We start from the raw sequence: 27,974 nt of genomic DNA on the forward strand, positions 1-27,974 counted from the left end.
TAAAAGTAAAAAGTCGTCTGAAAAATAATTACTCCAGTGAAGTATAGATAACCAAAATTTCTACTTAAGAAGAAAGAAAGAAAGAAAGATTCCCTTAGAGTCCCACAATGGGGAAATTCTTTCTCTGCATTTAACCCATTTTCTAGTTGAACTAGTAGCAGTGGTCTTCCATGCAATGGCATGGTGCCTGGGGAGCAGTAAGGGTTAAGGGCCTTGCTCAGGGGCCCAAGGTGGTTGACTTTTGGTTGCAATCCAGGGGCTTGAACCTGGGTCCTCCAGACTCCAGCCCTCCTCTGTAACCACTAGGCTGCCACCCCCCCAGGTAATGGCAGTAAGGTAATGCAGAGGTTATTGGAGCAAACCCTATACCTGAGCCACTTTTAAAATAATGTCCTACTGAGGATTGAAAACTGGCCAGGAAGCCTGTGAAAGAGGTGAGTACTGTATGTGGCGCATCATGGTAAAGAGCTGCACATTGTTAAACAGACTGTGAGTTCAATTCCCGCCAAAGTTCTTCGTCCAGTTGTCTTTAAGTAGAACAAAATCCACTTTTAGAGTTCAACACTCAAAATGAAAAGATAAATGCACTATGAGAGATGTCTTCCCCCAAGGATACTGGTGGTGTGGAGGGTTTGCTCATGGCTCTAAGGTGCCAATGAAAGGGTGGTGCATGCTGGTTCAAACCCTCCCCATCCTCACGATCTGGTGAGGTAGAGGCATCAGACCTTATACCTGGACCACTTTTAAAATGACCTCCTTCTACTGACGATTGAAAACTGGCCAGGAAGCCTGGGAAATAGGCAAGAATGTGGGCCTCATGGTAAAGAGTTGCACATTGTTAAAGAGACTGTGAGTTCAATTCCTGCCAAAGTTCTTCATCCAGTTGTCTTTAAGTAGATCAAAATCCACTTTTAGAGTTCAACACTCAAAATGAAAAGATAAATGCACTATGAGAGATGTCTTCCCCCAAGGATACTGGTGGTGTGGAGGGTTTGCTCAGGGCTCTAAGGTGCCAATGAAAGGGTGGTGCATGCTGGTTCAAACCCTCCCCATCCTCACAATCTGGTGAGGTAGAGGCATCAGACCTTATACCTGGACCACTTTTAAAATTACGTCCTTCTACTGACGATTGAAAACTGGCCAGGAAGCCTGGGAAATAGGCAAGAATGTGGGCCTCATGGTAAAGAGCTGTACATTGTTAAAGAGACTGAGAGTTCAATTCCCGCCAGAGGTCTTCAGCCCGTTGACATTAAGTAGCACAAAATCCACTTTTAGAGTTCAACGCTAAAAATGAAAAGATAAATGCACTAAGAGAGATGTCTTCCCCCAAGGATACTGGTGGTGTGGAGGGTTTGCTCATGGCTTTAAGGTGCCAATGAAAGGGTGGTGCATGCTGGTTCAAACCCTCCCCATCCTCAGTATCTGGAGGGGTAGAGGGATCAGGGAGGATGAGAGGTTAGGAGTGCTAGGGGGATGAGGTAGGATGAGGAGGTTAGGGGGGGCAGGTAGGAGGAGAGGGCATGAGGGCTAGGGGCTATGAGGAGGGCTAGGGAGTAAGAGGACAGGTGAAGGGCCAGGGGTACGAGGTATGAGGTAGGAAGAGGAGGGCTTGGATGTTTCAGGAAGGTTGAGAAGGGCTTGGGGGGTTAGGTAGGAGAAGGGCAAGGGGGGCCAGGAAGGATGAGGTGTAAGAGGGGGCATGAGGCAAGAAGGGAGGCAGACTAGGTAGGAGTGCTTGGAGGATCAGGTAAGAGGAAATGGTGAGGAGGGCTAGGGGGCTCAGGTAGGATGAGGAGGGCTAGGGGGGTCAGGTAGAGTGAGGACAGCTAGGGGGCACAGCTAGGATGAGGACGGGTCAGGTAGGATGAGGTGTAAGAGGGCGCATGAGGCAAGAAGGGAGGCAGGCTAGGTAGGAGTGCTCAGAGGATCAGATAAGAGGAAATGGTGGGAGGGCTAGGTGGATCAGGTGATAGGGCCTTTTACAAATCAAAATTTTTAAACCTGATCCCCTGGGTGCTCCTACCTGACCCCCCCAAGCTGTTACACCCTGATTCCCCTTGCCTTTCTCATCTAGTCCTCCTGCCCTCCTCATCCTACCTGACCCCTCCTCATCCTACCTGACCCCTCCTCAACCTACCTGACCCCTCCTCATCCTACCTGACCCGACCAAGACCTCCTCATCCTACCTGACCCCTCCTCATCCTACCTGACCCATCCCACTAGCACTCCTAACCTCTCATCCTACCTGACCCCTCCTCATCCTACCTGACCCATCCCACTAGCACTCCTAACCTCTCATCCTCCCTGACCCCTCCTCATCCTCCCTGACCCCTCCTCAACCTACCTGACCCCTCCTCATCCTACCTGACCTTTCCTCATCCTACCTGACCTTTCCTCATCCTACCTGACCCGACCAAGCCCTCCTCAGCCTACCTGACCCCACCAAGCCCTCCTCATCCTACCTGACCCGTCCTCATCCTACCTGACCCGACCAAGCCCTCCTCAGCCTACCTGACCCCACCAAGCCCTCCTCATCCTACCTGACCCCTCCTCATCCTACCTGACAAGTCCTCAGCCTACCTGACCCCACCAAGCCCTCCTCATCCTACCTGACCCCTCCTCATCCTACCTGATCCCTCCTCATCCTACCTGACCCACCAAGCCCCCCTCATCCTACCTGACCCGTCCTCATCCTACCTGACCTCATCCTACCTGACCTTTCCTCATCCCACCTGACCCCCCCCTCATCTTACCTGATCCCCCCAGCCCTCCTCATCCTACCTGACCCCTCCTCATCCTACCTGCCCCCTCCTCAACCTACCTGACCCACCAACCCCTCCTCATCCTACCTGACCCGTCCTCATCCTACCTGACCCCTCCTCATCCTACCTGACCCCTCCTCATCCTACCTGACCCCTCCTCATCCTACCTGACCCGACCAAGCCCTCCTCAACCTACCTGACCCCCCTAGCCGTCCTCATCCTACCTGACCCCTCCTCATCCTACCTGACCCCTCCTCATCCCACCTGATCCCCCCAGCCCTCCTCATCCTCCTACCTGACCCCCCTAGCCCTCCTCATCCTCCTACCTGACCCCCCTAGCCCTCCTCATCCTACCTGACCCCCCTAGCCCTCCTCATCTTACCTGAACCCCCTAGCCCTCCTCATCCTACCTGACCCCCCTAGCCCTCGTCATCCTACCTGACCCCGCTAGCCCTCCTCATCCTACGTGAGCCCCCTAGCCTTCCTCATCCTACCTGACCCCCCCTAGCTGTCCTCATCCTCCCTGATCCCTCTACCCCTTCAGATACTGAGGATGGGGAGGGTTTGAACCAGCATGCACCACCCTTTCATTGGCACCTTAAAGCCATGAGCAAACCCTCCACACCACCAGTATCCTTGGGGGGAAGATATCTCTCTTAGTGCATTTAACTTTTCAGTTTGTGTGTTGAACTCTAAAAGTGGATTTAGTTCTACTTAAAGACAACTGGATGAAGAAGTCCGGCGGGAATTGAACTCACAGTCTCTTTAACAACGTGCGGCACTCTTCCATGGTGCACAACATACTTGCCTCCTTTGCAGGCTTCCTGGACAGTTTTCAGTCCTCAGTTGAACGGGTTGAACTCTAAAAGTGGATTTTGTGCTACTTAAAGTCAACGGGCTGAAGACCTCTGGCAGGAATTGAACTCACAGTCTCTTTAACAATGTGCAACTCTTTACCATGAGGCCCACCATTATTGCCTCTTTCCCAGGCTTCCTGGCCAGTTTTCAATCGTCAGTAGAAGGAGGTCATTTTAAAAGTGGTCCAGGTATAAGGTCTGATGCCTCTACCTCTAAAGATACTGCAGGTTTGAACCAGCATGGACCATCATTTCATTGGCACCTTAGAGCCCTGAGCAAACCCTCCACACCACCAGTATCCTTGGGGTAAGACATCTCTCATAGTGCATTTATCTTTTCATTTTGAGTTTTGAACTCTATAAGCGGATTTAGTTCTACTTAAAGACAACTGGATGAAGAAGTCCGGCGGGAATTGAACTCACAGTCTCTTTAACAACGTGCGGCACTCTGCCATGGTGCACAACATACTTGCCTCCTTTGCAGGCTTCCTGGCCAGTTTTCAGTCCTCAGTTGAACGGGTTGAACTCTAAAAGTGGATTTTGTGCTACTTAAAGTCAACGGGCTGAAGACCTCTGGCAGGAATTGAACTCACAGTCTCTTTAACAATGTGCAACTCTTTACCATGAGGCCCACCATTATGGCCTCTTTCCCAGGCTTCCTGGCCAGTTTTCAATCAACAGTAGAAGGAGGTCATTTTAAAAGTGGTCCAGGTATAAGGTCTGATGCCTCTACCTCTAAAGATACTGCGGGTTTGAACCAGCATGGACCATCATTTCATTGGCACCTTAGAGCCCTGAGCAAACCCTCCACACCACCAGTATCCTTGGGGGAAGACATCTCTCATAGTGCATGTATCTTTTCATTTTGAGTGTTGAACTCTATAAGTGGATTTAGTTCTACTTAAAGACAACTGGATGAAGAAGTCCGGCGGGAATTGAACTCACAGTCTCTTTAACAACGTGCGGCACTCTTCAATGGTGCACAACATACTTGCCTCCTTTGCAGGCTTCCTGGCCAGTTTTCAGTCCTCAGTTGAAGGACATCATTAAAAAAGTGATCCAATTATAAGGTCTGATGCCTCCAGATACTGAAGATGGTTTGAACCAGCATGCACCACCTTTTCATTGGCACCTTAAAGGCGTGAGCAAACACTCCACACCACCAACTACACTCAGACAGAAGACATCTCTCATATAGCGCATTTAACTTTTCATTTTGTGTATTGAACTCTAAAAGTGGATTTGTGCTACTTAAAGTCAACGGGCTGAAGACCTCTGGCGGGAATTGAACTCTCAGTCTCTTTAACAATGTTCAGCTCTTTACCAGGAGGCCCACATTCTTGCCACTTTCCCAGGCTTCCTGGCCAGCTTTCAATCGTCAGTAGAAGGACGTCATTTTAAAAGTGGTTCAGGTATAAGGTCTGATGCCTCTACCTCACCAGATAGTGCGGGTTTGAACCAGCATGCACCACCCTTTCATTGGCGCCTTATAGCCCTGAGCAAACCCTCCACACCAACAGTATCCTTGGGGGATGACATCTCTCTTAGTGCATTTATCTTGTCATTTTGTGTGTTGAACTCTAAAAGTAGATTTGTGCTACTTAAAGTCAACGGGCTGAAGACCTCTGGCGGGAATTGAACTCACAGTCTCTTTAACAATGTGCAACTCTTTACCACGAGGCCCCACAATCATGCCTCTTTCCCAGGCTTCCTGGCCAGTTTTCAATCGTCAGTAGAAGGACGTCATTTTAAAAGTGGTTCAGGTATAAGGTTTGATCCAATAACCTCTGCATTAAAAGCCTCTTTGTTCCAAGATGAGCTACACCAGGACACAAGTTTAACTGCACTGAAAACGTTTTATCTTTTGTCCTTTGTTTCAAGCTTTCAAAATGTTCAACATGTTTAAGAACATGTTGAAGAGGGCACTGAACCTCAACACAAGCAGGTACTCCTATTTAAATAAAAAAAAACGACTAGTTCTCACATTTAATATTTGACAGAGCATTCCTTGGTGTAATTTTCTGATAGTTTTGCATAGAATAGAACTCAGTCTTGCAACATCTCAAACACATTCTCTACCTCCTGAGCTTTACAGCAACCCATCAAACCAACTATTTGCCACAAGATTAACATGTCCAGACTGAGAAAAGTAATGCGTGTAGTGGCAGGATGGAGACAAATCCTGATAATCAATTCTGAATCTTAAGAATCGCATTTGAATCGATCCCCAGCCCTGTCACTCATCCCATTTCTGCGTCTGTCAGGCTGGAGTCCCAGATGATCACAGACATCCAGGCCATCCTGCAGCTCCTCCAGCGGCAGACGGCCGCCGGCCCCCCCGCCTACAGCACCGTCACCTCCGGCTCCGAGTACCAGACGTCAGCCATCAGGGTCCAGCCGGGGTCGGCCCCCCAGGGGGATCTCAGCCTCGGCCCCGCTCCCGCTCAGCCACAGGTGATTAGAGGTTCACAACTCAAAAACAGTTAACCATCTTCAGTTTGAATGTTATTTCTTTGCTTTTTTCCCCAGCTTTATTTCTTTCATTGATCTAAATCCCTTTTTGCATTTCTGGCCGTCAGTCCTTCCACGATCAGTTGGAACGATCAGCAAGGGGTGTTTTAGTGCTAGTAAAGCGGTGAGGAAAAAGCAGGGCCGGCCCAAGCCTCCATGGGGCCCTAAGCAATATGTGATTTTGGGTGCCCTCTATTACTGCCAATAATACTGATTATTGATCATTCACACATAAACTTATTTCATGTTCTTCCCTGCCATTACAAATACACTTGTAAAACTAGATGTAAGAACTTTTTATTGTAGTTAGATTGTAATCCACAGTGATTTAGACCATGGAAGCAGACAACAGATGAACAAACTTGCAGAAAAAACTTTCAATTAATATTGATCAAAGTCAGCAACTGCCCCTACTGGCCACACAGAGAAGCAACAGATAAAAGGTCAAAGAGCTGCACAGTTGCAGCAGTGTTGTTTCCATCATCCTACTGTCAGCCTGGCATGTTTTTAAGTGTGATACTGAGTGTCATCTACAGTGTAGGCCGACTAAAAGAAACAAAATAATCAAATAGATAATTTATAAACCATTTACTGTAAATCAGCAGTATCTACTCTAGTCTGTTAACATAATATTGTTTATGTAATAATATTAATTATTATGTTTTTGTACAATAACATACCTTTGATAATGTATGAATCATAACTCACACATAAAAAAATTGTTTTATTTTGTATTTTATTTTTCTAACTCTTGGGCGCCCCCCAGTGGTCACGGGGCCCTAAGCAGCCGCTTAGTTCGCTTATGCCTTGGGCCGGCTCTGGGAAAAAGGAGCAATGTTATCTCAAGCTTATTGATTGTAACCATAATTTGGCAGAAAAGCAGCATCCACCAACCATGAGATTATTGCATCCTGGAAGAGCGACTACAGAAGGGGCTCTGTTCATGCACCGAATGGTTGAAAAAAAACAGTGATACAAAAAAGTGTGAAATATCACGTTTTCTCTCAAATACAGACTGTTATTACCGATGTCAACAGTAATTTCACCATTTGGTCCAAACTGGTAGAGGCGCGCGGCTCCTCGGGTTGTACAGACGCTCACGCGTAGGGATGGGAATTGATAAGATTTTTCCAATTCCGATTCTATTTTTGATTCTGTTTAACGATTCGATTCTTTATCGATTCTCATTTGGAAAAAAGGAGAACAAACAGGTTGATTAGCATGACCTTTGTTTTATATCTTTGAACAAAAAATACAAGTGAGGTCAACAGTGAGGTCTTAAGAAGCCCCCAGCCTTGGGCTCCTCGATGATGTGCCAGGGGGTCCCCAGAAAAAATTATTTATTTTGAAAATAAAAATAATAATAATAATAATAATAATAATAATAATAATAATAATAAAATAAATATTCTTCTCTAATAGAAATTAAAATTCTCCTTTTTAAAAGGATATCTGAGCTGAGCACTCAAAAATAAAACTACGTCAGCCAGTGACAAATACAATCAACTCAAGTCAAATGGAACTGTGCTTTGTGTAATTCTACAACCATCAACTATGAAGAATTAACAATTCTTACGTGATCTTTCTGGACTTTTGGTGTCTCCAGAGAACAACACGTCGCGCTGTTCTCATCCTTTTTGGTAAAATGTAACCAAACTTTCCAGCGTTTATGCCGCTTTGTCGCCATGTATTCCTGCTGGGTGCGAATGGTGACGTTATTCGCGCCCACTGGAATTGATAAGGGAATCGTTTGCAAAAAAGGCGAACGATTCCAAGGAATTGAAACACTGGGAACCGGTTCTCAACAAGAACCGGTATTCGATTCCCATCCCTGCTCACGCGCCTTTTTCTCCTGCAGAGTCCTGGCTCAGATGGCTCTCCCGACACATCCAAAGAAACTTCCCCGGTTCTGCTCAGCACGGGGCCTCTTCCAGACGGACGCTTCGGGGGACTGCTGGAGAGCGACGCCAGCGCTGAGCCGAGGCTCCCGGCCGGAGATTCTGCAGAGCAGCGAGGGCTGGGAGAGCTGCAGGCCCACAGGCTCCCGGCGGGTCGCCAGGCCTCGCTCCCTGATGTCCCGGCGGGGCGGCAGGCCTCGCTCCCTGATGTCCCGGCGGGCCGGCAGGCCTCGCTCCCTGATATCCCAGCGGGCCGCCAGGCCTCGCTCCCTGATGTCCCGGCGGGCCGCCAGGCCTCGCTCCCCGATGTCCCCAACAGCTCGGGGATGGCGGGGCTCCACAGGCCCGTGTCTGACCCGGGACTTCCGGGAAAGTAGACCCCGTCCCCTCATCCCGTCTGCGCTGACTGAAAGTCTTCTCTAATGCTTGACTCAGGGTCTAAGAAAGAGACTGAATATGCAAAGGATACTGTAGACTCTTCCACTCCTTTTCAGAACCCGCTCCGAACCCTCCCCAATCTCTGATTTAGGTGTATAAAAATAATTTATACTGAAGTATTTATACTCTATATTATTAATATATGTAAAGTCCTTATTCATGGTGTACATAGTTAAATAGAACACTGCCAGCAACACGAGGCACCTAATGCGCTATTTTCTAACAGATATGCATGATTTTTGTTTCCCATGGTTTCCCTGTTGTTGCATGTTTCTCACTGCAACTGGCGAGGCGTTCACGCGTGACCGGCATGCCCACAGACTACTGTAGCTATGGAGGCTCACCCTTCTCCACCCCTGGCCTGTTAATAGAGAACAAAGCTACCTGAAACCTCCTCCTGCGTTTCTGTGTTTGCTCCACTGCTTTGAAGCTCACCCTCTTTCAGCAGCTCCCAAGGAGAAATGTGAGGAGCAGCCGTCTGCTTCTTCAGTGTGCCTACCGTCCACCGCATTGCCACGTACGGAAGTATTAGGGCCAGGCAGGAGAAAAATACAAATAATATTTTAGAGGAGGAAGATTTTTTTTCATTATGCACTTTGAGAAAAAAGTCGAAATGATGAGAAAAAAGTTGAAATGTCGAGATTAATGTTGAAGTACAATTTTTGAGAAAAAAGTCGAAATGTTGAGAAAAAAGTCGAAATGTCGACATTAATGTTGCAGTACAATTTCGTGAAAAAAGTCAAAATGTCGAGAAAAAAGTCAAAATGACGAGATTAATGTTGAAATGTTGAGAAAAAAGGCGAAATTTCGACATTAATGTTGCAGTACAATTTCATGAAAAAAGTCAAAATGTCGAGAAAAAAGTCAACATTTCGTGAATAAAGTTGAAATGTTGAGAAAAAAGTCTAAATGTCGAGATTAATGTTGAAGTTCCATTTTCGTGAAAAAAGTCGAAATGTCGAGAAAAAAGTCAAAATGTCGAGATGTTGAAGTACAATTTCGTGAAAAAAGTCGAAATTTCGAGAAAAAAGTCTAAATGTCGGGATTAATGTTGAAGTAAAATTTTGTGAAAAAAGTCGAAATGTCGAGATGTTGAAGTACAATTTCGTGAAAAAAGTCGAAATGTCAAGAAAAAAGTCAAAATGTCGAGATTAATGTTGAATTAAAATTTCGTGAAAAAAGTCGAAATGTCAAGAAAAAAGTCAAAATGTCGAGATTAATGTTGAAGTACAATTTCGTGAAAAAAGTCGAAATGTTGAGATAAAAGTAAAAATTTCGTGAATAAAGTTGAAATTTTGACTTTATTCTTGAAATTGTATTTCAACATTATTCTCGACATTTCAACTTTTTTCTCAACATTTCGACTTTTTTCTCAACATTTTGACTTTTTTCTCAAGTGCACAATAAAAAAAAATCTTCCCCTCTCAAATATTTTTTCTCCTGCATGGCCCTAATACTCTTCCGTACCCACGACACATGAAAGGAGGGAAAAAAGAGAGAAAACACTTCTGAAACTGGGAATACTGGACGAAGTGAAGAGGCTGTACGACGGCCCATTTTCAGCCTCTGAGAGCAATAAGGACCTGCAGCGCGTTGCACGTCAGCTTTATTCCTGGAGTGTAAAATAACCTAAAATAACTTCACCTGAATGAAGATGAGAAGCAGCTCTTTATTTAAGTTGTGGATTCATCTGCTTTCATCAAACACGTGTCGCTTCACTACAACACGAATCAGAAATAGTGAGGCCTCTTTGGAAAATGTGAATAAAAAACGAAACGAGCACGGATTCTCAGATTTCACGTGGACGGTCCTTTCTTTGAAGGCAGAATGTTTCTTCTTGTCAGCTTCACTTCATTTGTTATGGTATAAACTTTGCATTTCAGGTCTGCAACATGTCAGAAAACATGCTAGTGAGGTGAAGGCAGGGTACCTGGGTATGAAAGCAGCATCCATGACAGACGCCTGCAGATATCACCGTATCCAGTGTGTAGGATGAGTGGGCCCCAGGAGGCCCCGGGGATGGCCGGTCTTTAACCTCGCTGGGCGGAGGAGAAACCAGTGTTGTGCAAGTTCCTACTTCTCATGAAGTTCAAAGTTCAGTTCACATAGTTTAAAAATGCACGTTCATAGTTCCCCATTTTCACTTTGAACTAGTTCAAATTCAGTTCATTTCAATATTTTTAGGTGAGAAGTACGAATGAAACGCCACCCTATCCTACAACTGTTATCACAATCATGTATTGTTCTAGTGGCTTTTCAACTTTCCTCAGAGGCTGTAAATCTCCAACAATGTAGTCCATTATGAGTATGTCTACCTGTTGCTGAGAAATCAACCCCCTGAAGGTGCTGCAGGTGTGACTGGGGTCGTTTGGTCTTCTTGCTCTTTCCTGATGACTTTGTTTGATTGTCAAGAACTTGCAGATATTTTCTCACACTGGACGGATGCTTTAACTCCACATGACGTTTCAAATTTGAAGTTGACGAGGCAGACATTTATGACTTGTTTTCTCAGCGCAGGTGGACATAATTTGCACAGAAAGGTTAGATTTTTACCGTCGGACTCTTTGGGAGACGATGTGTAAAATTCCTGCAGATAATGATAAGGATCATCATCTGACGGCTCACTGACGCTGCGTCTGCAACGTCTCTCTCTTCACTGGTCATGTAAAGACTGCACCAGGCTCGGACCGCCGTTGCCATGGAGATGGAGCCCGTTGCTATGCTAGTGTGTGCACTGCATTGTGGGTAATGTAGTGTGAAGTCGTCATCTCATCCAGTATTTTAAATGTGCGCCGCCCGCTGGTGAAATGTATTCCGTAATAATTGGACGTAAACAATGAAGCTGAAACTCACATAATCTGAACGGTTCAAATTCCAGTTCATGATCTGCAGAATGAACAAGTTCAAGTTCTTTATTTGCAAATATGTTGCGTTCAGTTCAACGTTCTCACAGAAATGAATGTGTTCAATGAACTCGTTCATGCACAACACTGTCCACCAGCAGCACGGTGAGCACAGCGAAGGCTAGCTGGCGGCTAAGCTAGCCCTCAGCCTGGCTCATGGGCCGTGGCCATGTTTCACTGATTGTGAAGCAGAAAACAGATGAATAATGCCTTAAGAGACCCGTCCAGTTGCACAGCTTTGCTGGAAAAACCCTGGAACCTTTTATAGAGGTTATACATTGATGTCACTTCCCCACTGGACCAGCCCCCTTACTCGCACTGAGTGGCAAAACATCAGCAAAAATGGCTGCAACTAGTAAAAAAGACGGGATAACAGCCGATTATCGGCTTAAATTAAAGGCAGTTGGACTTGACAGTGACCCGTACAGTTACCCCAAGAACCAGTGGTCCATGGACATTAATATTTGACCAGGAATCCAGTTTCCTGATATTTATATGTACTTAATTTCTACGCCGGGGAAATACACGAAGCAAAGCTTGAAGGCTTACAAAAGTCTTGATGCTTGGTCCTACTTCAAGGCAGGATTTGTTGGCGAAATTAAAGTGATGAGGACACCGAACTTTATGATTTGACCGTTTAACGTTAGCTACCCAAAAACCCAACATTACCTGATACAAAATGGGAACCGCAAACCCACGTTTTGGTGTCTGGAATCCAGTTGTTTCTGTGAATTGCAGCGATCCATTTGTCTCTCTTAAGCTTATTTTTTGGCAGTCTGTAAAACGATAACTCCGATTTCTTGCTAAATCTACGAGTACAGTCGATCGGACAACAGCTCCTTCCCATTTTAGATGTTTTCCAGTTGCTCAAACTGAAAGCCACTCAGTCTTTCTGACACTCAGTCTTTTTGCCACTCAGTGGGCGAAACCCGCTGTGAAGTCGCATCTGTGACGTCATGCGCATTCCCTCTATCACTTGGTTTCTATTAGCGTCAATGGAGCGACTCTCACGTGTTGGAGGTCTGAAATGCAAAAGAAGGACTCATACTGACACTGAATGCACTTGTTTTTATTTTCAGTATAGTCTCAGCTCTCCATATCTTGGAGTTGTATAACTTTCCAGCAACAGCATGATGATTTCTCCAGCTTGTGTTGACCGTGAGAGCCGTGTGGTTGCTCTGGTCAAGGCAGACGTGTGCTTCTCTGTGTTGTTGTGTCTGTGTTGTTGTGTCTGGCAGAACATGAAAAAGAAAAACCTGAAGGACCATGAGCAGGTAATGATCGTAGTTCACTTCTCCTTCCTTTTGCTCCTTCCTGTCCCTCCAAAATAAAAGCTCTGCTCCTGCAGGTTTGTCTTTAGTGGCCGTGGCCCCCTGCCCTGCTGAGGGATGTCACCCTGCTACCTGCACCAGTTAGTGGGCTTCTGTTTAAGGCTGAGACCACCCTTTCCTGTATTTAAAAGTATTGTTTTTATTGAGATGAAGTGTCATAAAAGGAACAGCCCCCAGAGCTGCCAGAGCTGCTGGACAGAAAGGGACATGTTGAATCTTCCTCACAGCTGGAGGGACGTGCTGGAGTGGAAGGTTGGAGATCAGTGAGCCCTGTGTCTTCCATTTTATTCCTATTAAAGAGCAGCTTCCTTCGTACAGATTCATCACTAGTATATATATATATATATATATATATATATATATATATATATATACATACATATATATACATATATATACATATATATATATATATATATATATATATATACATGTGTATATGTATATACAAAATCTATATATACATATATACATGTATGTATATACAAAATAATATACATATCTACACACACATGTATATGTATGTGTATATAAATATAAATATATATATATATATATATATATATATATATATATATATATATATATATATATATATATATACACACTATGGAGGATTTTTTGTGCCAAAATTAAATAAATGAATATATCATTAATTAATTAAAATGGGAATGAAATATATCATTAATTAATTAAATGTGTCATTAATTAATTAAAATTAGAATTAAATGTCATTAATTAATTAAAATACAATTCATTTTAAGTAAAAAAATATATTTATTATTTCAGCATTTAATTAATTAATGACACATTTAATTAATGATTTCGTGTTGCGTGTGAATCATGAAATGTAAAACTGCATTTAATTAATTAATGACACATTTAATTAATGATTTTGTGTTGCTGCGTGTGAATCATGAAATGTAAAACTGTCAGTTTCACTCGTGAATTGTATTTTACTTAATTAATGACATATTTAATTCTAATTTTAATGAATTAATGACACATTTAATTAATTAATGATATATTTCATTCCCATTTTAATTAATTAATGATTTATTTATTTAATTTTGGCACAAAAAATCCTCCATAATACACACATGTGTGTGTGTGTTACACATACACACATACATATAGATTCTCTTTGAGCTGCAACATTGCATTACATTGCAGCTCATGTAATGCATGGAGACGGCCGTCTGCTTTATTATAAAGGTCTCAGTCAGTCATGTGACACAAACACAGGAAGTCTGAAAGAGCAGTTGGACCTATTTTTCTAAAACAAAATAGTTAATTTGCCCTTATTTTTCTATGTACTTCTCTCTTCTTCTGTTAGGACGACGATTCCTAGCCTCTCAATGTAGCAAGCAGAGCGTCAGACGGGCAACACTGCATGCTGTTGCCGCGGCTGCACGCTGGTTTAAATAGCTCGTCCTGCGTGTCATATCATTTCAGCAACATTTCTGCATCAAGTTTCTTCCTCCCAGACTCGCCCTGCATGCCGAGACGGGCCCATTACGAGCCAACCAAGCTTGCTTTTCGTTTGCTCGCTTGATCTCAGTGGAGCTGATGGGTGGCTTTGTGGGAAATCTTTTATATTTCTGGAGAAGTGAGTGGCGTTGGGTGAAATCAGCACCGACATGGACAAGCCGAGAAAGATGGTTCTTTTACAGGGAGGGGCATTTCCAGCAGAACGCCAGCTTCTTCCCTTTCCAAGCTCTCCAAGTTAAAAACGTAGAACAGTCTCGCGCGTCACGTCCAGCGCCTGGATGCTCGTCTGCTGACCCTTCATGGGATTTGCAAACTTTTGCACAGAGATAAGAAAAACTTGCTGTACTGGACATAAATGTCACTTTTTAAATCTACTGCTGTTCACAATTGTTTTTATGCATTTTTTAAACGTTTGCCACTGTATTTTATACAATGCAACACTTAACAGCTAATTTGAATGTTTCTGTTCTTAACTATATTTAAAGAAATAAAGTATATTGTGTAAATAGACTGGAAAATGGTGCACAATTGTATAAATGAATAAACGAAGTGCGTACCGATTACAAAATGTGTTTATTGGAAGGATCAGAACATGGCTTGGTTTGGAAAGAGTTTACTCATCCAATATCGTGCATCAACTCAGTTTTTTAGAAGTTAACAAGCTCTATTTTTAGAGCTTAACTATTGCAGAAAAGGTTTAAGTGCATGTTAAAAACAGAAGTATAAAATGAAAACGAGAAGAAAACAGTTCAACTGCTGTTACATTCAGTGGTAACTCATGATACTGAGGCACATTATACATATAAGAGATGACATGTTAACATTTAAGAGACGACAATGGCACATCACGTGTCACAACATCCTGCAGAGTAATAATGCTGCTAGTAAAAATAGTTGGTAAAGCACCTGCAATATTTATGGATTTAATTGTAAAGGTCAGAAATCTTCCTCACAAAAGGCTTTAAAAGCAGTGAAAAGTTCAATCTTCCACACAGCATGCATATATGATTGTGTGAACTTGACTGTGGCACAGATCACAAAGATAAATCAGAAGAATTACAAGCATAAGTACATCCCTGTTGTGGTTGGTGGCCCGTCTGGCTAATAAACGGACGGCCCTTTGACTCCCTGCAGGGTGACTGACTGGCACTGAGGCCCCGGCCTCTGGTCGGGAGACGGGGACGATTAAATGGCCAGCGTGCACTGGATGAACTGTTCACAGAGGAGAGAGACTAATGTCAACAACAGGAAGCCCCAAACTGAGACCCTTAACACAGAGGAAAGGACAAGGTGCAAGTATGTCCTTCACGATGCTGCAGAACCAGCAGCTCAGCGGCTTCTCTGAGATCCAGCAGCTCCGATGATCAGATACTAAAACTGTCCCTGATAAAGTCAGAGTACAAGAGGACGCATGTTCCCCAACTTTATCAACTATATACGGAAGAGTTTTAGGGCCATGCAGGAGAAAAAATATTTGAGATTGGAAGATTTTTTTTTATTGTGCACTTCTAGAAAAAGTCGAAATGTCGAGAAAAAAGTCGAAATGTCGAGATTAATGTTAAAATACAATTTCAAGAATGAAGTCGAAATTTCGCCTTTTTTCTCAACATTTCAACTTTTTTCTCGACATTACGACTTTATTCACAAAATTTCAACTTTTTCTTGATATTTCGACTTTTTTCTCGACATTTTCGACTTTATTCACAAAATTTCAACTTTTTTCTCAACATTCCGACTTTTTTCTCGACATTACGACTTTATTCACAAAATTTCAACTTTTTTCTCGACATTAAGACTTTATTCACAAAATTTCAACTTTTTTCTCAACATTTCAACTTTATTCACAAAATTGTACTTCAACATTAATCTCGACATTTCAACTTTTTTCTCGACATTTCCAACTTTATTCACAAAATTTCAACTTTTTTCTCAACATTTCAACTTTTTTCTCAACATTTTGACTTTTTTCTCGACATTACGACTTTATTCACGAAATTTTGACTTTTTTCTCAACATTTCCACTTTTTTCCCGAAAATGTACTTCAACATTAATCTCGACATTTCGACTTTTTTCTCGACATTTTTGACTTTTTTTTACAAAATTTCGACTTTTTTCTCAACATTTCGACTTTTTTCTCGACATTACGACTTTATTCACGAAATTTTGACTTTCTCAACATTTCAACTTTTTTCTTAAAATTGTACTTCAACATTAATCTCGACACTTTTTTCTCGACATTTTGACTTTTTTCTCAAAGTGCATAATGAAAAAAAAAATCTTCCTCCTCTAAAATATTATTTGTATTTTTCTCCTGCCTGGCCCTAATACTCTTCCGTAACTATAGGACCGCTCTGAGTGTACACTGATTTATTCAGGTCCCTCTTGTAATCTATTGATAGAATTAAATAAAAGAAAAGGACTCACATCATCGTACTGGAAGGTGACGGATCCCATATGTGTGACGTCCCTCCGTTTGAAGCTCTCTGTCGCAGGGAGAGGAAACAGTAAAGCTCTGATCTAACCAACAGCCAATCACGGGAGAGAACGGCTGAACAAGTCAGAGCTGGTGTGGGTTCCGTACCTGTGAGAGCTTGCAGTTTGACACAGCACGCCACGTAGTCATCGAAGAAGATCCTGCCCCCTTTGTTGTAGCGCTTTATGACGGCATTCAGGGTCGGAGGGCTCAGGCGGTAGCCTGGTGAGGAAAACGCATCATGAGGGTCTGAACTACAGTCTAGTAGGATCTGCTGTTCTTCACTAGGGTAGCACCTCTGGGACATCTCACTTCCAGAGGTGTCAAAAGTATTCACATTCATTACTCAGGTAGAAGTATAGATACTAGAGTTTGAAAATACTCCTGTAGAAGTTGAAGTATCATCTCAAGTTTTTTACTCAAGTAAAAGTATAAAAGTACTGGTTTCAAAACTACTTAAAGTATAAAAGTAAAAGTAATGTAAGGGGGAAAAAAGCCATTATGGACAAAAGCCATTGAAAATGAATGTATCTTAGTATAATGCAAATATATTAAAGAACCATATATGTGTACTATTGAGCATTAACATGTGTTTCAGAGAGCAGGAGATATGATGACTAGTTGCCTATAAGTATTGTAATGGTGCAAAAAGTCAAACTTCAGAGGCATGTTATCATTTATCCTAACCTTTATTGGAATGTACATCCAAGTTTAGTTGCAGGAATCTGAGGGAACGGATGTAAGAACAAAACTGGACAAGAACATCTGAAACAACCACAACCACATTCACTCTATCCGGATGGAGCAATTTAACTGGATAGTTTTTATTTAAAGGCCGAAATGAAATAGAGTAACGAGGCTGTTTTTTAAAATGTAAGGAGTAAAAAGTACAGATAATTGTGTGAAAATGTAAGGAGTAAAAGTAAAAAGTCGTCTGAAAAATAATTACTCCAGTGAAGTATAGATAACCAAAATTTCTACTTAAGTAAGGTAACGAGGTATTTGTACTTTGTTACTTGACACCTCTGCTCACTTCACATAAAAAGCCATCTGTTTCGCTTTTTTTTTTTTTTCTTAAATTGTATTTGAGAGGGACCATGTGCAATTAAAAACATAAATGTAAACATTTGATGCATTGCACCAGAGTTAGCCTTAGGCTCATTTACATCTGCAGTCCCTTGGTACAAATAAATACAGCACAGATAAAAAAAAACATCAAACATTAATCAAGGATATGTAACATACAGGACTGTCTCAGAAAATTAGAATATTGTGATAAAGTCCTTTATTTTCTCTAATGCAAAAATGTCATACATTCTGGATTCATTACAAATCAACTGAAATATTGCAAGCCTTTTATTATTTTAATATTGCTGATCATGGCTTACAGCTTAAGAAAACTCAAATATCCTATCTCAAAATATTAGAATATTCTGGGAATCATAATCTTAAACTGTAAACCATAATCAGCAATATTAAAATAATAAAAGGCTTGCAATATTTCAATTGATTTGTAATGAATCCAGAATGTATGACATTTTTGTTTTTTTTTAAATTGCATTACAGAAAATAAAGAACTTTATCACAATATACTAATTTTCTGAGACAGTCCTGTATACTGTAGCAATAAATCACACATGAAGTGCCCCCCCCCCACACACACACACACACACACACACTCTGATTAGAGGGTTGGTCTGTGTCAACGGGGTTTGTAATGTTACAGACAGGAGTGTGATGATCGCTGAGACATATAAAGGGAGTAAAAAAAGAAAAAATATCTCAATAAATATCAACAGTTATAATACACACAGTTGTACATTTTATCAGATTAATCACAATCCTTTCCAACCACAATACTGACTTCCTTCCCCTGACCTGTAGGTCAAACCACAAAACAGGAAGTGCATTTGAAAGTACAGTAGACAGTAGAAACAGCAGGCTGGCAGACGTCACAAATGCGTGAAATACTTCATGATGCAGAGCTGTTACAGGCTGGAAAACAGCACAATTATAACTGAATATCTGCCTGTGGAAAGGACTCCTTAGTTTTAGTAGGAAATACATGAAAGGCCTGAATATGTATTTCAAAATGGGGTGAATCCTTTAGTTGCTGCTTCACAGGAGAGGGATTGTGGAGAACTGCAGCTTTAGCTACAGGTCTGGTCCCGCCCGACTCTTCCTCCTGTTTTGTTTTGTTTTTTGTTTTCCCTCTTCCTTTCTGACCCGAGCGCTTCTCTAAACTTTGTGCATTGAAGTTATTTGCTGTGTCTCTTTGAGCTACAACGTTGAGCGTTGACATGCACGTCTGACTGACCCAGATAACGCAGACTCTTATCGCCGCCTTAAACCTGCACATCAGTCTCCAGAGTTTTTGTGGCGACGCACACGAGACGGGCCCAAGACTCTGCAGTCGTGTCCAACTTAGTGCACTTTTCCACTAGTACCTACTCAGCCCGACTCGACTCGCCATGCCCTCGTTTCTTTTCAATACCCAGATCAGAAGTAGGAGGTTGTAGTGAAGCTGCTGTGACGTATTTGATTGTGTGATCTAAACAGAGAAGACAACAACACTAAAGATATAGAACCTGGAGGAGATGATAAATGTGCTGCTGGGTCTGTGGGTTGTAGGGCTGTTCGATTAATCGATTTTAAATCGTAATCGCGATTATGTAATTAGAACGATGTTAAAACGTGAAAATCGTAAAATCGATTTTTCACTTTTTTTTTTTTACCTTGTCTGCACACATATTAATGATTGATACCATATTAATGATTGATGGAAATACCTCTCAATACCTGCGACAAGTGCCCCATCGGAGAGGCTCTTTAGTGTAGGAGGGGGCGTTGTAACCATGGTGATATACTAACATGCCACCGGGCATCCCTCAAGCCAGATGCCGTAGACCGGCTCGTGTTCCTTGCAAAAAACTTGCAAATGTGAATAGCAAATGTAATGACTGACATTACACACCTCTACCTCCTTCATGGGTTGCATTATTATTTAGCATGCAAAGACCCAGTTTAGTTTAATTAGAAAATGTCTTGTTTTATTTAATTGGAAATATAACTTACTGTATGTTTGCAAGTGCTGACTTGCTGATTTTTTTTTTCCAGAGATAAAACTTTATATTTTATTATATTTTTTAAAACTTTTTTTCAACTTATTTTACAGAGTTTTGCACTTTATTCATTCATTTTTGGTTTAATAAGAGCAAAGTTTGCACTTAAAGCCCAATGGGGCAAATGTTAAAAAAACAGCATATTTGAAATCATTTCTTTGCCTTTTGTCAATTCACAAAATAATCGTAATCGAAAATCGGATTTTGAGAGAGAAAAATCAAGATTTTATTTTTGGGCAAAATCGAACAGCCCTAGTGGGTTGTGTTCGATATCAAGTTAAAAAATGAGAGTGAGAGAAGCTTCAAGGGGCAACAGTTTTTTTTTTGTTTTTTTTTCCCTCGGCGCAGCTGAAAAGTCAGCTGGAGCCGTGAGCAGCTATGAAGTGACAGAGCTCCTGGTAGATCTGGTCGTTCCTTATCGCCCGTCTACATCCCTTTTTAATTCTCTCCTCAGCCACCAGGTTTATGAACATCTGCACCTCAGAGTTGGATCACCAAACAGACTTTTGCTGCCATTGCTGGTCGAATAAAATAAACAAGAAGCCGTCAGAGTCTCTTTCACTGATTTCCTCCTCCTGACTCAGACGTCTGACTCCAACCCCCCGACCAATCGGTGGCCTGTAGTGAGATGACATCATAGCCCGACTCAGCCACTTAGAACCTCGGCAGAATAGTTACAGAAAAGTATCTACTCGGCACGTCAGACCCCTAGTGGGAAAAGCGCAAAACCGAGGTGAGTCGAGTCGGGCTGAGTAGGTACTAGTGGAAAAGCTCAATAAAAGCTTCATTTGACTCCAAACCCTGCAGTGGAAGCTGCTTGTGTTCAAGCTCAGCTGAATCAGCCACACGACACACACCGGCCATGTTTTGGGTCCAAGGTGATTAATGACAGAAATTGTGTTACAGGGATAATGACAGCGTTTCCCTGTAAAAGCCACAAGGTTCACAAGGTCCTTGTCTGCACCGGCCTTCATTTGCACATTTCAAACCGAAGCACATTCATCTCCCGGACACAGCAGCCGTCTCGTTGCACCCATGCTGTTTATACTTGCATATTATAGTGACAACAGATGAGCGATGTGCCTTACAACACCCCTCATCGCCCATGGCACATTGTGGGGCTATGAAGCAAACAATCAAGATGGAGATGGAGTGGAAACCTGGCTCGAATCGAAACACCTGACCCTGATTCATGACGCCCAACTGCCAAAATCCTTCAACAGCGCCGGATGGAAACGAGGACACAACCCGGACCTTGTCTGTGTGAGCAGTGAACTAGAATCCAGGGCTGTGAAAGAGATCCTGTTCCCCATATGCAACTGACTACATTTACATGCAGTCAATAACCCTTTTCTAACCGGAATATTAGCAATAACCCAGTTGCGCACGGCCATGTAAACACCAATAACCCCTTTGAATAACCGGAATTTGCTCATATTCCAGTTTTTAAAAACCTGAATATGACCCCTGGGTAACGCCAGACCAGATCAAGCTCCGCTGGAAGACGCTTGACTGGAAGACGTCAAAAAGACGCTGGTTATTGTTGTTGTTTAGGATTTGGATACAGGAAGAAGAAGCGGAAATGACGGGAATTGCGTCATGACGTTCTCCGTGCGTCGCTGGTTTGATCCAGATCTCCCAAATGATTAATCACCATGTATACAGGGATAACCCTGTTTGCTCACGCATGGAAATGGAATTTTCCGAATGTTTCAGTAACCGGAATATTGACCTTAACCCGTGCATGTAACGTAGTCAGTGGCCAATCAACATAACCATCTGTTCTACAAGCAACAACCGTCCCCTTCCGCAGAAGGTTCCATTTGCGGTAGATTGGCTGTCATTCCAACAGGGGACCCAAGAGTCCATCCCCAGCATTTCACCACACCTCAGCAGCTATACCATGTTCACACAACTGCTGAAAATGTCAGCCAGGCGACGCACACCAAGAGGATGCCAGGCCGAGTATCTCCCTGGGTTGTCAGAAACATCCAGCGATCTAGTGAACGCCTGCCACAGGGCAGACCACGAGGACCCTCTTTCAAATGGAAAGCCCAAAAGAACCACAAGGCAGCGTACTGGCCCCCCTCCTCTTCAACATCTACACCAAGGACCAACCACTTCTTCATCTATGCTGATGACCTCTGCATCCCCACCCAACAGGAGAACTTCAGTTGAGTCTGTCCTGGAAAGAGCCCTCTAAGAGATGACAGCCTACTACAATAACCACCACCTAAAACCCAACCCACAACCCCCTGTACCTCGGAGTCTCCCTCGACAGGACACTCTCTTTCAAAACCCATCTTCAGAACGCCAAAGCCAAGGTCAACACTCGCAACAACAACATCCTGGTAAGCTCAAAGTGGGGCGCTGATCCATCACTAGTGATGCACCGATTGTTCGGTAACCGAAATTGTTCGGCCGAAAATGGCAAAAAAACACTTTCGGTGTTCGTGGAATAAGTGGGAAAAAAAACGAACAATTAATAACGGCGTTGTAATATAAGGAAATAGACTGGCTGCTCCCGTAAAGGTTGCGCACCACAAACATAAATCGTTGGCCAACCAAAAAGTAACCACATAAGAATTTTACCTAACATTCACCAGAAGGTGGAACCAAAACAACATAATGCTGGGATATTAAAAAATGTTCAGTTTTTTATGTTCAATAAATATTTTCTACCTTGTAATTTTGTAAGTTTTTTTTCTTTGAAAAGCATGCATAAATCAAATGTATTTGATTTATGCAATGGTGAAAAAATTGGCAAAATAAATGAAAAACTGTGAAGAACTATGTTTGGTATTGTTCGGTATTCGGCCAAGTGTTTATTATTATTTTCGGTTTCAGCCACAAATTTTAATTTTGGTGCATCACTATCAATCACCCATCCGTGCAACTGCCCAGGGCTTCTCCACAACCGAATATGCTCACACTGGAGCCCCCCCCACCAAACTGGTGGACACAGCCCTGAACGACACCTACCATATCATCACAGTAAGCCTAAAGACAACGCCAATCCATGCATCTATGCCAGCTGTGGAGCAGTACAGACAATGTCCCACCTACTGGACTGTTACGACCCCCCTGCCCAAACCGCTGTGACATCTGAGATTGCAACGGACTCGGAAAGAAGAAGTTTGCTTATCACAAGTCTATAACACCAAAACATCATCGCATATGACTGTACAAGCTGCTTGAAATAGATGTAAACTCATGAGTTTGAAGAAAGAAGTAATTGTGACGCTGGAAAAAAGAAAGCTTCTAAAACTCAGCTCAATCCAAAGTGAGTTTAAATTGATTCATTAAATCGCTGATGTTCTTTAATTGTGCACTGAAAATTCAATTCATTTCAATTCAATTTTATTTATATAGTTAGACCCTCCAGAAAAACGCGGGCAAAAATCCTTGATTCCGCGGGCTAAAATCCTTGATTTTGCGGGCTAAAATCATTGATTATGCAATTAAATGTGTGGGTTTTTTATGTGCTTTTATGCGGTGAAATTGCGGAATATGCTGTAAATTGCGGAATAGGGCGGAAAGTTGCAAAATATGCGAAATATGCAGGAAGTTGCGGATTCGGCGCTGAGCTCTTCCCTCTTAAATTCAGCGGGTTGTCTGATCTGAGGTCGTAAGAGAAAAAAAAAGGAGAGCGCGGGTGGAGAGGAGAGACGCGACCGGCCCGGGGGCTGGCCGCCTCTCTCCTCTCCACCCGCGGCTCGGTGCTCGGGTGATTGCCGGGCGCACCGGCGCGACGAGGGGGACGAGACAGAGCTCCGTCACCCCCCCCCCCCCCCCACGCGTCCGCCGCAACTATCCCGCCAGGTGGATGGGAACCTGGAGGGTCTATATAGTGTCTATTACAACAGAAGTTGTCTCTAGGATCTTTCCAGAGACCAGAACATGACCCCCGAGCAATTATTACATAAACATAACATAAACAATGGAAGGTAGAAAAACTCCCCTAGTGGGAGAAAAACCTTAAACCAAACAGTGGCAAGAAAAACCCCACTTTAGGAGGGAAGAAACCTGGATCAACATTAAAAGCGGCAAGACACAATTAAACAATAAACAACAAACAAAATGAAATAAAATGATAAGAAAAGGAGGTAAAATAATAAAAAGCACAAGTGGAAGCAAATGGAAGATAGATACCGTCAATCAGCATTACAGCAGTTCTAAATTATGACTGCTATTAACGCTAACGTGTCATTAAGTGACACTCCAAATGCCATTAAATGCACTGTAATGAACCATAATGTATGAATGATGGTGAAGTGGAGATTCTCACCCATGGCACCGAGCGCCTGCGACAGCTCGTGAGGTTCAACGGTTCCACTGCGGTCCTGGTCAAACATCATGAAGTTCTGCTTCCAGCCGTTCAGGGCCACAAACAACTCCTTGAACTCATTGAAGCCCATCTTGCCTGTAAAGTCTTTCTGGTAACAGTTTGGTTAAGTTTCAAATAACTGACTTGAACGTGAATTCCATCTCATCAGTACCAGGGAGTTAAGCTCCTATGGTTAGAGACCTTTCTTTCTCACAAGAGCAACTGCATCTAAAGCTGAATGCAACAAATCTGCAGTGTTACTAGCAAGGAAATCAACATCTGCAGTTAGAACCCAGCTAACTGGCCATGACTACTTCACTATGTTCCACTATCGTAAGATGAGCAATGGCCTCCCTAAATTTTGCAATAGCTTCATCGGACAAACATCTGCTAAACTAATACCATTATGCACTTAAAAATCGACAATATTAAATTCAAATGTTATTAAATAAATAATGGTCGGATAAGAGGGAGTTTACAGGCGACACCAACAGATCATCAGTTTCAACACCGTAGGTGAGAACGAGATCCAGGGTATGATTAAAAAATATTTTGTGAGATACCCATCGATTCTAGAAGAGAATTAAAAGCTAATTTAAGATTATCGCTGTCAACATCCATATGAATATTAAAGTCACCCACTATGATGAATTTATCTGTACTGATCAATAAACCAGATAGGAAATCTGAAAATTCAGACAGAAACTCTAGATAAGCACCAGCAGGGGGCCGGTACACTACCACTAACAAAACTGGCTTCTCTGATTTCCAGCTCAGGAGTTTCAGACTAAACGTGGTTTGAAGACTGGGGTTATAATTTGTTGTGACTCCTCTGCCTCTGCCCGTGCTTCGGGGAATATGATGATTTAAGTAGCCGGGCGGAGTCGATTCATTTAAACTAACATACTCTTCCTCCTGTAGCCACTTTTTTATCGGCAGGCCGTAGTCTTCGAGAAGCAGCAGAGAAGCGCGTAAGACTGCAGCTCTGCATCCTGGCCTGGACCCTGGATTGTCACTTCCGGAATTTCCAAACGTCTTCTAATTATTAATAAAGGCCACGTCATTACCTGAACCCCACCAAGACATGTATTAACATGCCCTGACTACATGTTAAAACTTACCCATAAACATAAGGGTCATTTAAAATCTAAACTCCCACTTTTTGGGAGTGAAAATTCCTTCAACAATTACAGTGTCAGGTTTTACATACTTCACAAAGAAATTATTCTCATATCAATGTCCTTATTGTCCAGTGGTGATGGTGGTGTCCTCTTGCTGTGCTCTATAATCTGTCCATTTTTCCTGAAATTGTCTCTTGTAATCGTAGTTTATATGTCATTTTTTCCATTACAAATATTTCTTCCGCAGGTCTCAGCCACTGCCCCATGGTCGCTGGTTCTGCTTTATACCATAACCTTGTTATTGCTTTTTTACTTACCGATAGAAGAACTTTAACAAGATATTAATTCTCTTTTTGTATTATATCTTGTGTCAAATTTCCCAAATAAAGTCTTCTTGCAAGATTTGGGAATCTCGTATACTATTATTTTTCTTAAACACTGCCATATTTTATCCCAATATCCTATTATCTTCTGGCAAGACCAGAAAATATGCACATGGGCCACATCCATGTGTCCACAAAGTCCCCAGCATGGCTGCTAGTTACATACAGGTTCCTTCCTAATGTTTGGAGTTATAAAAAATCTGTATCTATATTTTTCCAATTGAATTCTCTCCAGATCCTGCAGCTAGTGGCTAGTAGCACTGCGTTTTACAAATATTAAACCATTCCTCCTCAGTTATCTGTTCTCCCAACTCTTTTTCCCATTTTTTTTTTATATAAAGAGAGGAAGAATTCCTGCATGACAGCAAACCTTTGTACAGGGTTGACATTACTTTACATGTTTTCCCTTCATAAGCTTTCAAAAACACATCAATAACTTCATTATCAGTGTCAGTTTTTATTTCCTTCTCATAGTAATCCCTAATTTGTCGGTATCGATATTTTTCATGTTCATCTAATCCAAATGTATCCGTTAACTTTTCAAAACTCTGCAGCTTCCCCCGTTCGACGTGGACTCCCACTTCTCAAGACGATGTCTGCTGTCATCTATGATGTTCCTACCACAAACTCAGAAGTGTTTTAACCATGAACCTCAGAAAGGATACATCAAGCCTTGCGATCATGATCTTGCACGTCTCCAAGCTGAAGGCTGCAAAGAGAATAAAAGTGCATAAGAAGAGTCCACACTTTCATTTTCATTTTGATGTCAAAGAACAGTAGCCAGTGATGGTAAACTGTACACACCTTTTCTATACCTGCGCCAATATTCATAAAACATTAAGGCTAAATAGTTGTGAAAACTGTTTATGATTCAAAGAACCTTGAAAAAGGGAGTCAGATGATCAAAAGTACAGCGTTAAAATCGAAGGTTTTACATATCAAGACGAATATGAAACTCTTGTGGTTCCTGACAGCTCTATAAATGAGATGATTACGACCACATTAGGACGGCTTCGCGTCGGACGCTTCACGCCCCCGCGAAGAATAAAACACTGACGCTTTTGTGAAAAGCAAAATGGTCAACTTACGAGTGTAGCTGCCAGTGAAACCGGCCTGGGTCAGACACCGCTGGAGCTCTTCTGCATCAACCTCTCCATCCTGGAAAGAGGAAGGAATAACACTCAGTCATGTAAGAAAAGGAATAATACAATGCTCTGAAGATATCAGGCTGCTTTTTCTGGTGGACTTATCAAAGAATAAGTTCATAAATCCTCTCAGACTATGTTACACCTCCTTCTGGAAAAAATATATCCCTAATCCTAATAATAATAATAATAATAATAATAATAATAATAATAATAATAATAATAATAATAAACACCTTTCAGACGAAAGTCGCAGCTCAAGCTGCTTTACAGTAACAGTACAAATAAGAAACAAAAACAGCAAATAAAACAAAAAACACAAATATTTAAGTGCAGTGATATAAAACATAACCGTCACAAAATTCAGTTCCAAATTCCTCCACAGAACAACTACTAAGATAGGATAATATAAAAAGGAATATAAAAATCGAATATATGAATATAAAAAGGTAAAAATGCTGCACGAGTCGTAGGCATATGAAAAATAAAAAGATAAAAATATCAACAAATAAGAGTACAAGATAAAAATGATCATATAAAAACATTTAAAAGTATAAAAGTAATGCAGACAGTAAAAATCAATGATATATACGGTAGATAAAAGGAAAGTGGCAGCTAAGGCGCGGTTATCTTATGTTTAAATGCTTGAGTAAAGAGATGTTTTTGGGCAGTGTGTTCCATAATTTTGGGGCGTTCAACATAGGTTGAATGCATACAGGAAATACAGTACGATGACCCTGCAGGCACCACAGGAGTCCTGGCTTCAATCGTTTATGGCACCTGAAGCAGTGCAGAATCGAGAAATTAAAACGTTGCCATACCTCTGGATCAGGGAGCTTTTCTTGTTTCTTATTAAAACATGCCACGTAAAAGTGAAACAGCAAGATAGATACATTTACCATGACAGAGGTGCGGTGCATCAACACTTACCTGTCCAGCTACAGCGGTGAAGTAACCCCACATGGGGTCGTTGGCAGGGGGGGGTGGGGCCCCGTACACCCCTGGGTAACCTCCCTGGGGGTAACCTCCCTGGGGGGGCATTCCTCCCTGGGGGTAACCTCCCTGGGGGGGCATTCCTCCGTGGGGTGGCATTCCTCCCTGGTGGGGCATTCCTCCCTGGTGGGGCATTCCTCCCTGGTGGGGCATTCCTCCCATGACCCCCGGCATCGGGGCGCCAACCTGAGGCAACAGAAAGAGGAGGACTCTTATTG

General features: G+C 42.4%; 2 protein-coding genes across 3 annotated transcripts in view; one reads left to right on the forward strand and one right to left on the reverse strand.

The window, feature by feature from the left end:
• Positions 1 to 8,405, forward strand: part of kcnh7 (potassium channel, voltage gated eag related subfamily H, member 7) — a 183,947-nt gene extending 175,542 nt beyond the window's left edge. The window contains exons 17-18 of the mRNA XM_061715371.1: positions 5,884 to 6,073; positions 7,989 to 8,405. Of these exons, the coding sequence (XP_061571355.1) occupies positions 5,884 to 6,073; positions 7,989 to 8,405 (607 nt within the window). The remainder of the gene's footprint in view (positions 1 to 5,883; positions 6,074 to 7,988) is intronic.
• Positions 8,406 to 14,745: 6,340 nt separating this feature from the next.
• Positions 14,746 to 27,974, reverse strand: part of LOC133425168 (grancalcin-like) — a 17,105-nt gene continuing 3,876 nt past the window's right edge. Inside the window, exons 2-9 of one of the 2 annotated variants that reach the window (XM_061715852.1) lie at positions 27,822 to 27,942; positions 27,694 to 27,788; positions 26,707 to 26,776; positions 26,284 to 26,327; positions 24,076 to 24,223; positions 16,774 to 16,887; positions 16,617 to 16,675; positions 14,746 to 15,403 (exon numbers count right to left, since the gene is read on the reverse strand). In XM_061715852.1, the coding sequence (XP_061571836.1) occupies positions 15,377 to 15,403; positions 16,617 to 16,675; positions 16,774 to 16,887; positions 24,076 to 24,223; positions 26,284 to 26,327; positions 26,707 to 26,776; positions 27,694 to 27,788; positions 27,822 to 27,942 (678 nt within the window). In that variant the 3' untranslated portion in view covers positions 14,746 to 15,376. Of the gene's footprint in view, positions 15,404 to 16,616; positions 16,676 to 16,773; positions 16,888 to 24,075; positions 24,224 to 26,283; positions 26,328 to 26,706; positions 26,777 to 27,693; positions 27,943 to 27,974 lie in introns of both variants that reach the window. The other variant, XM_061715851.1, reaches the window with a different exon arrangement.

This window comes from Cololabis saira, chromosome 24, assembly GCF_033807715.1.
Source record: "Cololabis saira isolate AMF1-May2022 chromosome 24, fColSai1.1, whole genome shotgun sequence".
Taxonomy (NCBI): Eukaryota; Metazoa; Chordata; class Actinopteri; order Beloniformes; family Belonidae; genus Cololabis; species Cololabis saira.